Source organism: Panulirus ornatus, chromosome 36, assembly GCF_036320965.1.
Source record: "Panulirus ornatus isolate Po-2019 chromosome 36, ASM3632096v1, whole genome shotgun sequence".
Lineage (NCBI taxonomy): Eukaryota > Metazoa > Arthropoda > Malacostraca > Decapoda > Palinuridae > Panulirus > Panulirus ornatus.
This window is the reverse complement of record NC_092259.1, coordinates 17,746,157-17,759,723: the sequence shown is the minus strand read 5'-3', so window position 1 is coordinate 17,759,723 and position 13,567 is coordinate 17,746,157. Positions and strand designations below refer to the sequence as shown.

The window sequence follows — 13,567 nt, the reverse complement described above, 5'->3', positions numbered from 1 at the left end:
ATCCTCTTATGTTATCATATCTGGTCAATAACCAGGGAAGAACAACATGACAAGATAGAAACCTACCAATCAGTAATAGCCACTAAGAACATTCACACAGAACAGTTGCCCCTTAATTCATGAATTCCAGCACATGCTAGGTTTAGTGTTAGGAGGTGACTAGGGTGAGGCAAATGTGTTACAAAAGATATAATAAGAAGTGTTCATATATAATGAAAGACCTTTGTAAAGAAAGATACATACAACACCAGTCATGCATTGAAGAACATAGGTTCATGACTACAGATACAATAAAAACTGGATGAATTGAAGGTTACACTTGTGCACACTTGCACTAACCTACTACACGTGTCCCAATCCTTGGCTCTTCTGGACTAAAAGATAAGGAATTAATTTTGTAAATGAAAAAAACTAGACATACTGCCTTAATGCTTTGGCTCTGCCAGCCTACATAGTGAGTAGAGACAGCATGGAAGAAAAGACAATCAAAAGAAATTTTACCCAAGAATAACAAATCGTAAAGAACACTATCCTCTCAGGTGACAGTAGATAGTCAATGATAAGGGAGGAATAACATTATGAACTAAATAACCCAACATCCAGCGAGTAATTGCCACTCAGAGCATTCACATAAACCAGGTGTTCCCTAACTCAGAACACCTACACATTCTAAGTGTTAGGAGGTGACAAGTATGATGCAAATGTGTTACAAAAGATATAATAAGAGCTGTACATATCTAATGAAAGAATTTTGTAAAAAAATATATTTACAACACTAGTTTGATGTATTTAAGAACATACCTTGTAACTAAAGATACAATAAGAGCTGGATGAATTTACCAACACAGCTTTGAAACTAAAGATATACCACAAGTTTGATGCATATGGTAATGTAGCTGTTCAGTAGAAGGTACAACAACAGCATGATACATGTGACAGCATGACTGTATGAAATACATTGTAAAACAGCATGCCATACCTTACAATTTAGTTGGATGATAGAATGTACAACAATAGCATGATGCACTTGATGATACAGCATTATGATAAAAGTGTAACAACAATATAACAATCCTAATGACACAACTTATGATTAAAGAAACAACACTAGCATGATACATCTGATAATACAGCTGTATGATAAAATGTACAGCAGTATCATGATGTCCTTAATAACACAGTTTTGTGATTAAAGGTTCAATATCAGTTTGACATACCTGATAACACAGCTGTATAGTAAAGTACAAAATCAACAAGCCATCCCTGATAACATTAGTAGTATGACATACCTGTATGATAAAAGGTAAAAAAAGTGCATGACACACCTGTATGATAAAAGGTAAAACAAGTGCATGACATACCTGATGATATAGCTGTATGTTAAGAGGTAAACACAGAGCTTGACATACCTGATGACATAGCTGTTTGAGGTTAAACAACAACATGATGTACAATGAAAGGCAAAAGTTTTGTTGTGGTACTGTCCCAAGATTAAATGTAATTCATGAAACATCATCAGAGCCCTACCACAGTTACACACTCATGGTTGGTAAGCCTGAATTCCTGAAGCTTCATAACTGCTGCTGGTCAGATAAGGGTTCAAATTAACCCAAAGTCAATTGATGTTTGCCTGATCATTTCAGCTCACATCTGTGCACAAAACACCAGGTAGATGTACAGCAAGCACCATGCATACAACTACCACATTGATGAGAGAGGGTACAATCTACCTAGAAGATCCTGAACAAATAGAACAAAAATTCCAAATGAGCAGAACGGCAGAAAGTGGATTCAGCAATTTCAGGGAAAGCACATTAGAGAACCGTCACTGTCCAGGTCGCCCTTGTGTTTCAACACTATTTCAAGACCAAGGAATACCTGCAATGCTGGAAGTCGACCCTAAAAGCGGCATTTACGCTTTAAAGGACAATTAGAATGCAGCACATGGACAGGTGTGAAGAATTTGATGTTGGTCTGGTTTACTAGCTCAAAAACCCTGCTGTGAAACCTGCCTTTGACAGAGAAACACAAACAAAACTGATTAGCATTTGTGAGATGGACGGTATGCCCAGATGCCAATGCAGTTTTGACCATGTCATGTTATGAGACGAGGTGTTTTCTTCATAGAGTTCACGACCATGCTGCATATGATGCAGAACTGACACAAGGTAAGCTAATGTATGATTATACCAAACTATTGTTCAGTATTGTCAACTTTTGATTGGTGTTCCTGCCCCATTCAATGCATCATCTCCCTGACATAATTGATGGAGGGTTTAATCATGTTGTCCTAGTTGGAAAGTCAGTCCCTTAATCACCACAACTATGAGGAAAACCTTGTCCTCTCCTGCATTATTTCAAGTTAACTCTTTTGTTAGTTATTTGTATATGCAGACATGAGGATAATTTGTTGCATCAAGGAGTGGCTGCATCACAAGTGGAGCCTGGGGCTGGATGACCCGGAGTTGTGTAGGGCAGCTGGCCAAGACAGAGGGTCATCTCACAGCTGAGAAATATGTTGAAATCTTGGAAGATGTTCTACTATCATCTACAAGAGTGGTAATCATGAACAGAGAAAGATTTCACATTTGTGTGGCTAAAGATAACCTAACCTAACCACAATGTACAGAATGTAAGGGACTGGTCTGTTACACTTATTGAGGGGACATCCTTGATTGGTCTGCAAGATCAGTGTACCTAAAGCCGATGGAGAACCTCTGGGCACATGTGAGTACACAATAGCTAAGATGTGATGGCCAATATTGGGGAGACTTGTTCAGCTATGTAATGGAGTTATGGGCGACACTTTGATCACAAACTAGTGTCACTGAGCATCCTATTGAGTCACTGAGAGGAAGGCTCCAAGATGTCACTGCAGTGACTGTGGGCTATGTATACTAAGTATTAGTGTAGTTTTGTAATGGTGTGTTTGATGGTGGTATGTGGTGTGAGTGTGGGAGTGATGATATGTAGTGGTGGTAATGATATATGTTGTGTGGTAGTACATTATGTGTGGTGGTAGTTATATGTTAATCATATTACAGTAAAGGAATGATTTATTTTGTTTCATTTCTCTCATTTCGGGTAGGTGGTAGCATGACTGGTGTGGTACTGGAGCTCAGGATTAGTGAGAGGTTCGTTGCTTCAACAAGTCTGCTAGGAAATCTTTAGTTTGAGGTTTGAGGTTTCTATAAGTCTGGCCAGACATCTGAGGTCAGAGGTTTGTGGCTCCACCAAATCTTGCCATAGCTTTTGTAGTCTTAACAATCACTTGCAATCCTCAACCTACAATTACCCCAATGTTGTGTTTCAACTGTATATCTGCATGTGGCTTTGTGTCATGGATAGCAGTAACAACATTGGATCTGCAGATAATAAAAAAAATCTGGGGTGCCACATTCAACCAATAAAGGCACTGTTATAATACCTTACCGGTAAATAATGGGAAAACTTAAAAAAAAAAAAACGGTATCATCAAATCACAGTGTGTTAGAGATGTCTTGGTAAGTTGATGGTTATATATGGGATCTGGTTTGCCATTTGAAAACACAATTTGACTATGATAATAAGTGATTCCCAGTATATAATATAGATTGTACATTTCTTTCGAAATCTCTCACACATAATACAACAATAAAACATAGTTCATAATGTTTAATGTAAGAGAGGATGATAAGCTAATCTAAGGAGTGAATTTATACAAAATGGGGGAAAACTGACTTTGAAACTTTTATATAATCGAAAAGCAACTCTGCAAACATCTGAGTAAATGAGACCAGAAATGGGGAAACTTGTCATAATATTAAATACAACAGCAGTGTGAAGAACATAATGGATTGGTTTGTTTCGTTATTTATCAAAGATATACAAAGGCAACTTATGTCAGTGCTAGCAACCATCTGCATGACACGCATGGCACATTGCACCATAAGTTTAGCCTTGCCATGTATTTTCAACAAATTTCATGACATGACTTTGCCTTTCACTGTGCCTGATGATGCAGCTGTATGGCAAGTGGTACAACATAAGACGGACTTACCTGACGACGTAGTTGAGGCAGACGACGTATTGTGGCTTGTGATCCTTGGGTCCATGGATGAGTGTGGCTTGTGTCACAAGCCAGACGTAGCCACCGTCCCGGGCCAGGAACCTATAGCGACCCGTCTCGACCTGACCCTTGTTCCTCACTGCAACAACAAGAAAAACAATGTTAAACTCTGCTGAAACAAGAACAACTGAGCAAAAATCCTGCAACAACAACAACAACAACATAAGAGTGTCAGAGCTGTGCTGGTACTGCTGCTTAACATGGCATAAGACAGTTTGATGTATCACAAAACCTGAATAAAAAATGTTAACTGACACATCAGACTCCTGCTGTGTATTGCACTGATCAACTGGTTTGTCACAACCTTGTGTACTGCAACACAAAATACAGTGATAAACCTTATTATATATTGTATGAGATACTATGTTACAAACCTGCTATCAGCTGCAACAAAAAACCACAGCATATGTAACACTCCTGTTGTATACTGCAAAACAACACTATGTTTTTGCCTATTGCATACTGCAAGAATACTGTTCTCTTATTACATACTGTAACACAATACTATTCCTTTCTTACATACTGAAACACAATATATATTCTTCCATTTGATACTGCAACACTATTCTATTCTTCACTTTTTACATGCTGCAACACAATACTATTCTCTTGTTGCATACTGCAATACAATATGTTCTTTCCTTTGCTATTTACTGCAACACATTATTTCAATCTTCCCTTTGCTACTGCAACACAATACTATGTACCTTCCCTTGCTGTAAACTTATATATTGGTGTCTCGCTGCAGTACTGCAGCTCATTTAACAGCATACTACAGAAATACCCGATGATCAATGGCATATAAAAGTAACACAAAAACACTATGTAAGCCACCCCTACCAACCATAAAACCCTGGGCTGAATCATTCAACTCAGTGCTGTCTTCCACACTGTTGTAAACGCAACACAAAACCTGTGATAGCCGGGGAGACAGTGGCAGTTGGGTCACAATTACATAATTCTTGGTACAACACAATCCATGTGTCACTACTGGTTATGAGCTGGCCAGCCCAGGGGGGGATTCTGCAGAGCAGAGCGGGCTACACTCGCGACTGTAACACTGCCGCTACACCCAGCAGACGGGGCTACACTCGCGAGTGTAACACTGCCGCTACACCCAGCAGACGGGGCTACCTTAGCGAGTGTAACACTGCCGTTACACCCAGCAGACGGGGCTACCTTAGCGAGTGTAACACTGCCGCTACACCCAGCAGAGAGGGCTACCTTAGCGAGTGTAACACTGCCGCTACACCCAGCAGACGGGGCTACCTTAGCGAGTGTAACACTGCCGCTACACCCAGCAGATAGGGCTACCTAAGCGAGTGTAACACTGCCGTTACACCCAGCAGACGAGGCTACCTTAGTGAGTGTAACACTGCCGTTACTCCCAGCAGACGAGGCTACCTTAGCGAGTGTAACACTGCCGCTACACCCAGATGACGAGGCTACCTTAGCGAGTGTAACCCTGACGCTAAACCCAGCAGACGGGCTACCTTAGCGAGTGTAACACTGCCGTTACACCCAGCAGACGGGGCTACCTTAGCGAGTGTGACACTGCCGTTACTCCTGGCAGACGAGGCTACCTTAGCGAGTGTAACACTGCCGTTACACCCAGCAGACGAGGCTCCCTTAGTGAGTGTAACACTGCCGCTACTCCCACCAGACGAGGCTACCTTAGCGAGTGTAACACTGCCGCTACACCCAGATGACGAGGCTACCTCAGCGAGTGTAACACTGCCGCTACACCCAGACGGGAACACCTTAGCGAGGGTAACACTGCCGTTACACCCAGCAGACGAGGCTACCTTAGTGAGTGTAACAATGCCGTTACACCGAGCAGACGAGGCTACCTTAGCGAGGGTAACACTGCCGCTACACCCAGATGACGAGGCTACCTTAGCGAGTGTAACACAGCCGCTACACCCAGCAGACGGGGCTACCTTAGCGAGTGTAACTGCCGCTATACCCAGCAGACGGGGCTACCTTAGCGAGTGTAACACTGCCGTTACTCCCAGCAGACGAGGCAACCTTAGCGAGTGTAACACTGCCACTACACCCAGCAGACGGGGCTACCTTAGCGAGTGTAACACAGCCGCTTCACCCGGCAGACGGGCCTACCTTAGCGAGAGTAATATTGCCGCTACACCCAGCAGACGGGGCTACCTTAGCGAGTGTAACACTGTCGCTACACCTAGACGACGAGGCTACCTTAGCGAGTGTAACACTGCCGTTACTCCAAGCAGACGGGGCTACCTTAGCGAGTGTAACACTGCCGCTATACCCAGTAGACAGGGCTACACTCGCGAGTGTAACACTGCCGCTACACCCAGCAGACGAGGCTACCTTAGCGAGTGTAACACTGTCGCTACACCCAGTAGACGAGGCTACCTTAGTGAGTGTAACAGTGTCGCTACATCCAGTAGACGGGGCTACCTTAGCGAGTGTAACACTGCCGCTACACCCAGGAGACGGGGCTACCTTAGCGAGTGTAAAACTGCCGCTACACCCAGCAGAGAGGGCTACTTTAGCGAGTGTAACACTGCCGCTACACCCAGGAGACGGGGCTACCTTAGCGAGTGTAACTCTGCCGCTACATCCAGCAGACGAGGCTACCTTAGCGAGTGTAACACTGCCGCTACTCCCAGATGACGAGGCTACCTTAGTGAGTGTAACACTGCCACTACACCCAGCAGACGAGGCTACCTTAGCGAGTGTAACACTGCCGCTTCACCCGGCAGACGGGCCTACCTTAGCGAGAGTAATATTGCCGCTACACCCAGCAGACGGGGCTACCTTAGCGAGTGTAACACTGTCGCTACAACTAGACGACGAGGCTACCTTAGCGAGTGTAACACTGCCGTTACTCCAAGCAGACGGGGCTACCTTAGCGAGTGTAACACTGCCGCTACACCCAGCAGACGGGGCTACCTTAGTGAGTGTAACACTGCCGCTATACCCACCCAGCAGACGAGGCTACCTTAGCGAGTGTAACACTGTCGCTACACCCAGTAGACGAGGCTACCTTAGTGAGTGTAACAGTGCCGCTACATCCAGTAGACGAGGCTACCTTAGCGAGTGTAACACTGCCGCTACACCCAGGAGACGGGGCTACCTTAGCGAGTGTAAAACTGCCGCTACACCCAGCAGAGAGGGCTACTTTAGCGAGTGTAACACTGCCGCTACACCCAGGAGACGGGGCTACCTTAGCGAGTGTAACTCTGCCGCTACATCCAGCAGACAAGGCTATCTTAGTGAGTATAACACTGTCGCTACACCCGGCAGACGGGACTACCTTAGCGAGAGTAATATTGCCGCTACACTCAGCAGACGGGGCTACCTTAGCGAAGTGTAACACTGCCGCTGCACCCAGCAGACGAGGCTACCTTAGCGAGTGTAACACTGCCGCTACATCCGGCAGACGGGACTACCTTAGCGAGTGTAACACTGCCGCTACACCCGGCAGACGAGGCTACCGTAGCGAGTGTAACACTGCCGCTACACCCAGCAGACGAGGCTACCGTAGCGAGTGTAACACTGCCGCTACACCCAGCAGACGAGGCTACCTTAGCGAGTGTAACACTGCCGCTACACCCGGCAGACGAGGCTACCTTAGCGAGTGTAACACTGCCGCTACACCCAGCAGACGAGGCTACCTTAGCGAGTGTAACACTGCCGCTATACCCAGCAGACGAGGCTACCTTAGCGAGTGTAACACTGCCGCTACACCCAGCAGACGAGGCTACCTTAGCGAGTGTAACACTGCTGCTACACCCAGCAGACGAGGCTACCTTAGCGAGTGTAACACTGTCGCTACACCCGCAGACGAGGCTACCTTAGCGAGTGTAACACGGCCGCTACACCCAGCAGACGAGGCTACCTTAGCGAGTGTAACACTGCCGCTACACCCGGCAGACGGGGCTACCTTAGCGAGTGTAACACTGCCGCTACACCCGGCAGACGAGGCTACCGTAGCGAGTGTAACTGCCGCTACACCCAGCAGACGAGGCTACCTTAGCGAGTGTAACACTTCCGCTACACCCAGCAGACGAGGCTACCTTAGCGAGTGTAACACTGCCGCTACACCCAGCAGACGAGGCTACCTTAGCGAGTGTAACACTGCCGCTACACCCGGCAGACGAGGCTACCTTAGCGAGTGTAACACTGTCGCTACACCCAGCAGACGAGGCTACCTTAGCGAGTGTAACACTGCCGCTACACCCGGCAGACGAGGCTACCTTAGCGAGTGTAACACTGCCGCTACACCCAGCAGACGAGGCTACCTTAGCGAGTGTAACACTGCCGCTACACCCAGCAGACGAGGCTACCTTAGCGAGTGTAACACTGCCGCTACACCCAGCAGACGAGGCTACCTTAGCGAGTGTAACACTGCCGCTACACCCGGCAGACGAGGCTACCTTAGCGAGTGTAACACTGCCGCTACACCCGGCAGACGAGGCTACCTTAGCGAGTGTAACACTGCCGCTACACCCGGCAGACGAGGCTACCTTAGCGAGTGTAACACTTGCCGCTACACCCGGCAGACGAGGCTACCTTAGCGAGTGTAACACTGCCGCTACACCCGGCAGACGAGGCTACCTTAGCGAGTGTAACACTGCCGCTACACCCGGCAGACGAGGCTACCTTAGCGAGTGTAACACTGCTGCTACACCCAGCAGACGAGGCTACCTTAGCGAGTGTAACACTGCCGCTACACCCAGATGACGAGGCTACCTTAGCGAGTGGTATACATGGATGGAAACACACCCGCCCGTGTACTCACGGCAAAACCTGACTCATCCCTCCCTCTCTGTGTCAACCATTTTGTTATTCACTTTACTCATACTGTTTACTCATGGGTGTCTTCCGAGGGGGAGGTGGTGGTGGTGGGGGGGGGGGTAGCCATATTAAACTGCCGCTGGGGAAACTGATCGTGCACGGTACACCAACTGGACTACGACGGTGACATGACGGTACGACCCTCCTTGGTAACACAACGGTACGACCCTCCTTGGGAGCACGACGGTACGACCCTCCTTAGGAGCACGACGGAAAGATCCTATTTGGGAGCACGACGGTACAACCTTCCTTGGAGCACGACAGTACGACCTTCCTTGGGAGCACGACGGTAAGACCCTAATTGGGAGCACGACGGTACGACCCTCCTTGGGAGCACGACGGTAAGACCCTAATTGGGAGCACGACGGTACGACCCTCCTTGGGAGCTGACGCACAACCCTCCTTGGAAGCACAACGGTACGACCCTCTTTGGAAGCACAACGGTACGACCCTCTTTGGAAGCACAACGGTACGACCCTCCTTGGAAGCACAACGGTACGACCCTCTTTGGAAGCACAACGGTACGACCCTCTTTGGAAGCACAACGGTACGACCCTTTTTGGAAGCACAACGGTACGACCCTCTTTGGAAGCACAACGGTACGACCCTCCTTGGAAGCACAACGGTACAACCCTCCTTGGGAGCACGACGGTACGACCCTCCTTGGGAGAACGACGGTACGACCCTCCTTGGGAGCACGACGGTACGACCCTCCTTGGGAGCACGACGGTACGACCCTCCTTGGGAGCACAACGGTACAACCCTCCTTGGGAGCACGACGGTACGACCCTCCTTGGGAGCACGACGGTACGACCTTCCTTGGGAGCACGACGGTACGACCCTCCTTGGGAGAACGACGGTACGACCCTTTGGGTATCACTGGCTTTTTCTTTGTGAACTGAGTCCTTAAGGGTAAGGTCAGGTCAGGTCACCAAGGCCAGTGGGTGGTATTAGGGGCAGTACCAAGGACAGTGTGTGGTACTGGGGGCAGTATTAAGGGCAGTGTGTGGTACTGGGGGCAGTATTAAGGGCAGTGTGTGGTACTGGGGGCAGTATTAAGGGCAGTGTGTGGTACTGGGGGCAGTATTAAGGGCAGTGTGTGGTACTGGGGGTAGTACCAAGGCCAGTGTGTGGTACTGGGGGCAGTACCAAGGCCAGTGTGTGGTACTGGGGGCAGTACCAAGGCCAGCGTGTGGTACTGGGGGCAGTACCAAGGGCAGTGTGTGGTACTGGGGGCAGTATTAAGGGCAGTGTGTGGTACTGGGGGCAGTACCAAGGCCAGTGGATGGTACTGGAGGCCATATCAAGGCCAACGGGAAGCACTGGGGGCAGTACCAAGGGAAGTAAGTGGTGCTGGGGGCAGTGCTAAGGCCAACATGTAGTACTGGGGGCAGTACCAAGGGGAGTGTGTGGTACTGGGGGCAGTGCCAAGGCCAACGGGTAGTACTGGGGGCAGTAACAAGGGCAGCGGGTGGTACTGAGGGCAGTACCAAGGCCAGAGTGGTACCAGGGGCAGTACCAAGGCCAGTGTGTGGTACTGGGGGCACTACCCAGGCCAATGTGTGGTACGGGGGGCAGTCCCAAGGCCAGGGGTAGTACTGGGGGCAGTACCAAGGCTAGGGGTGGTACTGAGGCAGTACCAAGGCCAATGTGTGGTACGGGGGGCAGTACCTAGGCCAGAGGGTGGTACTGGGGGCAGTACCAAGGCCAGCAGGTGGGAATGTGACTGGGACACAAGGATGGAGGAGAGAACTAAGGCTAAGGGCTAGGGATGGGAAAAAGAAAGCCACGTCTTCCGGGAGTGAGTGGAGATGCTTGTTCTGACCCCGGGGTTGCACACCCTGGGTAGCGCCACCCAGGGGCCGTGGCCTCGGAAAGTGGCCCTCACCGCCCATTAAGGCGCCATCAACGCCCATTACGACGCCCTTACCGCCCATTACGGCGCCCATACCGCCCATTACGGCGCCCATACCGCCCATTACGGCGCCCATACCGCCCATTACGGCGCCCATACCGCCCATTACGGCGATCCCACCTCCAGCTTACAACGAGAGTGATAGGAAGAGACCCAGGTGGTGCTATGGGGGGAGAACCACCCCAGGGTGAGGCAGGCAGGCAGGGAGCCTGGGACACAGGGTGAGCCAGGCAGGCAGGCAGGGAGCCTGGGACACAGGGTGAGCCAGGCAGGCAGGGAGCCTGGGACACAGGGTGACCCAGGCAGGCAGGCAGGGAGCCTGGGACACAGGGTGAGGCAGGCAGGCAGGCAGGGAGCCTGGGACACAGGGTGAGGTAGGCGGGCAGGCAGGGAGCCTGGGATACAGGGTGAGCCAGGCAGGCAGGCAGGGAGCCTGGGACACAGGGTGAGGCAGGCAGGCAGGCAGGGAGCCTGGGACACAGGGTGAGGCAGGCAGGCAGGCAGGGAGCCTGGGACACAGGGTGAGGTAGGCGGGCAGGCAGGGAGCCTGGGATACAGGGTGAGCCAGGCAGGCAGGCAGGGAGCCTGGGACACAGGGTGAGGCAGGCAGGCAGGCAGGGAGCCTGGGACACAGGGTGAGGCAGGCAGGCAGGCAGGGAGCCTGGGACACAGGGTGAGCCAGGCAGGCAGGCAGGGAGCCTGGGACACAGGGTGAGCCAGGCAGGCAGGGAGCCTGGGACACAGGGTGACCCAGGCAGGCAGGCAGGGAGCCTGGGACACAGGGTGAGGCAGGCAGGCAGGCAGGGAGCCTGGGACACAGGGTGAGGTAGGCGGGCAGGCAGGGAGCCTGGGATACAGGGTGAGCCAGGCAGGCAGGCAGGGAGCCTGGGACACAGGGTGAGGCAGGCAGGCAGGCAGGGAGCCTGGGACACAGGGTGAGGCAGGCAGGCAGGCAGGGAGCCTGGGACACAGGGTGAGCCAGGCAGGCAGGCAGGGAGCCTGGGACACAGGGTGAGCCAGGCAGGCAGGCAAGGAGCCTGGGACACAGGGTGAGCCAGGCAGGCAGGCAGGGAGCCTGGGACACAGGGTGAGCCAGGCAGGCAGGCAGGGAGCCTGGGACACAGGGTGAGCCAGGCAGGCAGGGAGCCTTGGACACAGGGTGAGGCAGGCAGGCAGGGAGCCTGGGACACAGGGTGAGGCAGGCAGGCAGGGAGCATGGGACACAGGGTGAGGCAGGCAGGCAGGCAGGGAGCCTGGGACACAGGGTGAAGCAGGAAGGCAGGGAGCCTGGGACACAGGGTGAGGCAGGCAGGCAGGGAGCCTGGGACACAGGGTGAGGCAGGCAGGCAGGGAGCCTGGGACACAAGGTGAGGCAGGAAGGCAGGGAGCCTGGGACACAGGGTGCGGCAGGAAGGCAGGGAGCCTGGGACACAGGGTGAGGTTGGCAGGCACGCAGGGAGCCTGGGATACAGGGTGAGGCAGGCAGGCAGGGAGCCTGGGACACAGGGTGAGGCAGGCAGGAAGGGAGCCTGGGACACAGGGTGAGGCAGGCAGGCAGGGAGCCTGGGACATAGGGTGAGGCAGGCAGGCAGGGAGCCGGGGACACAGGGTGAGGAAGGAAGGCAGGGAGCCTGGGACACAGGGTGAGGTAGGCAGGCACGCAGGGAGCCTGGGATACAGGGTGAGGCAGGCAGGCAGGGAGCCTGGGACACAGGGTGAGGCAGGCAGGAAGGGAGCCTGGGACACAGGGTGAGGCAGGCAGGCAGGGAGCCTGGGACATAGGGTGAGGCAGGCAGGCAGGGAGCCTGGGACACAGGGTGAGGCAGGCAGGCAGGGAGCCTGGGACACAGGGTGAGGCAGGCAGGCAGGGAGCCTTTGACACAGGGTGAGGCAGGCAGGCAGGGAGCCTGGGACACAGGGTGAGGCAGGCAGGCAGGCAGGCAGGGAGCCTGGGACACAGGGTGAGGCAGGCATGCAAGGAGCCTGGGGCACAGGGTGAGGCAGGCAGGCAGGGAGCCTGGGACACAGGGTGAGGCAGGCAGGCAGGGAGCCTGGGACACAGGGTGAGGCAGGCAGGCAGGGAGCCTGGGACACAGGGTGAGGCAGGCAGGCAGGCAGGGAGCCTGGGATACAGGGTGAGGCAGGCAGGCAGGGAGCCTGGGACACAGGGTGAGGCAGGCAGGCAGGCAGGGAGCCTGGGACATAGGGTGAGGCAGGAAGGCAGGGAGCCTGGGATACAGGGTGAGGCAGGCAGGCACGCAGGGAGCCTGGGACACAGGGTGAGGCAGGAAGGCAGGGAGCCTGGGACATAGGGTGAGGCAGGAAGGCAGGGAGCCTGGGACACAGGGTGAGGCAGGCAGGCACGCAGGGAGCCTGGGACACAGGGTGAGGCAGGCAGGCACGCAGGGAGCCTGGGACACAGGGTGAAGCAGGAAGGCAGGGAGCCTGGGACACAGGGTGAGGCAGGCAGGCAGGGAGCCTGGGACACAGGGTGAGCCAGGCAGGCAGGCAGGGAGCCTGGGACACAGGGTGAGGCAGGCAGGCAGGCAGGGAGCCTGGGATACAGGGTGAGGCAGGAAGGCAGGGAGCCTGGGACACAGGGTGAGGCAGGAAAGCAGGGAGCCTGGGACACAGGGTGAGGCAGGCAGGCAGGCAGGGAGCTTGGGTCCCAGGGTGAGGCAGGCAGGCAGGGAGCCTGGGACACAGGG

General features: G+C 52.6%; 1 protein-coding gene across 8 annotated transcripts in view; it reads right to left on the bottom strand.

Moving 5' to 3' along the window:
* Window positions 1-13,567, bottom strand: part of LOC139760418 (uncharacterized) — an 857,321-nt gene that overhangs the window by 94,469 nt on the left and 749,285 nt on the right. For all 8 annotated transcript variants that reach the window (XM_071683590.1, XM_071683591.1, XM_071683595.1 and 5 more), the window contains one exon: window positions 4,040-4,187. In XM_071683590.1, the coding sequence (XP_071539691.1) occupies window positions 4,040-4,187 (148 nt within the window). The remainder of the gene's footprint in view (window positions 1-4,039; window positions 4,188-13,567) is intronic.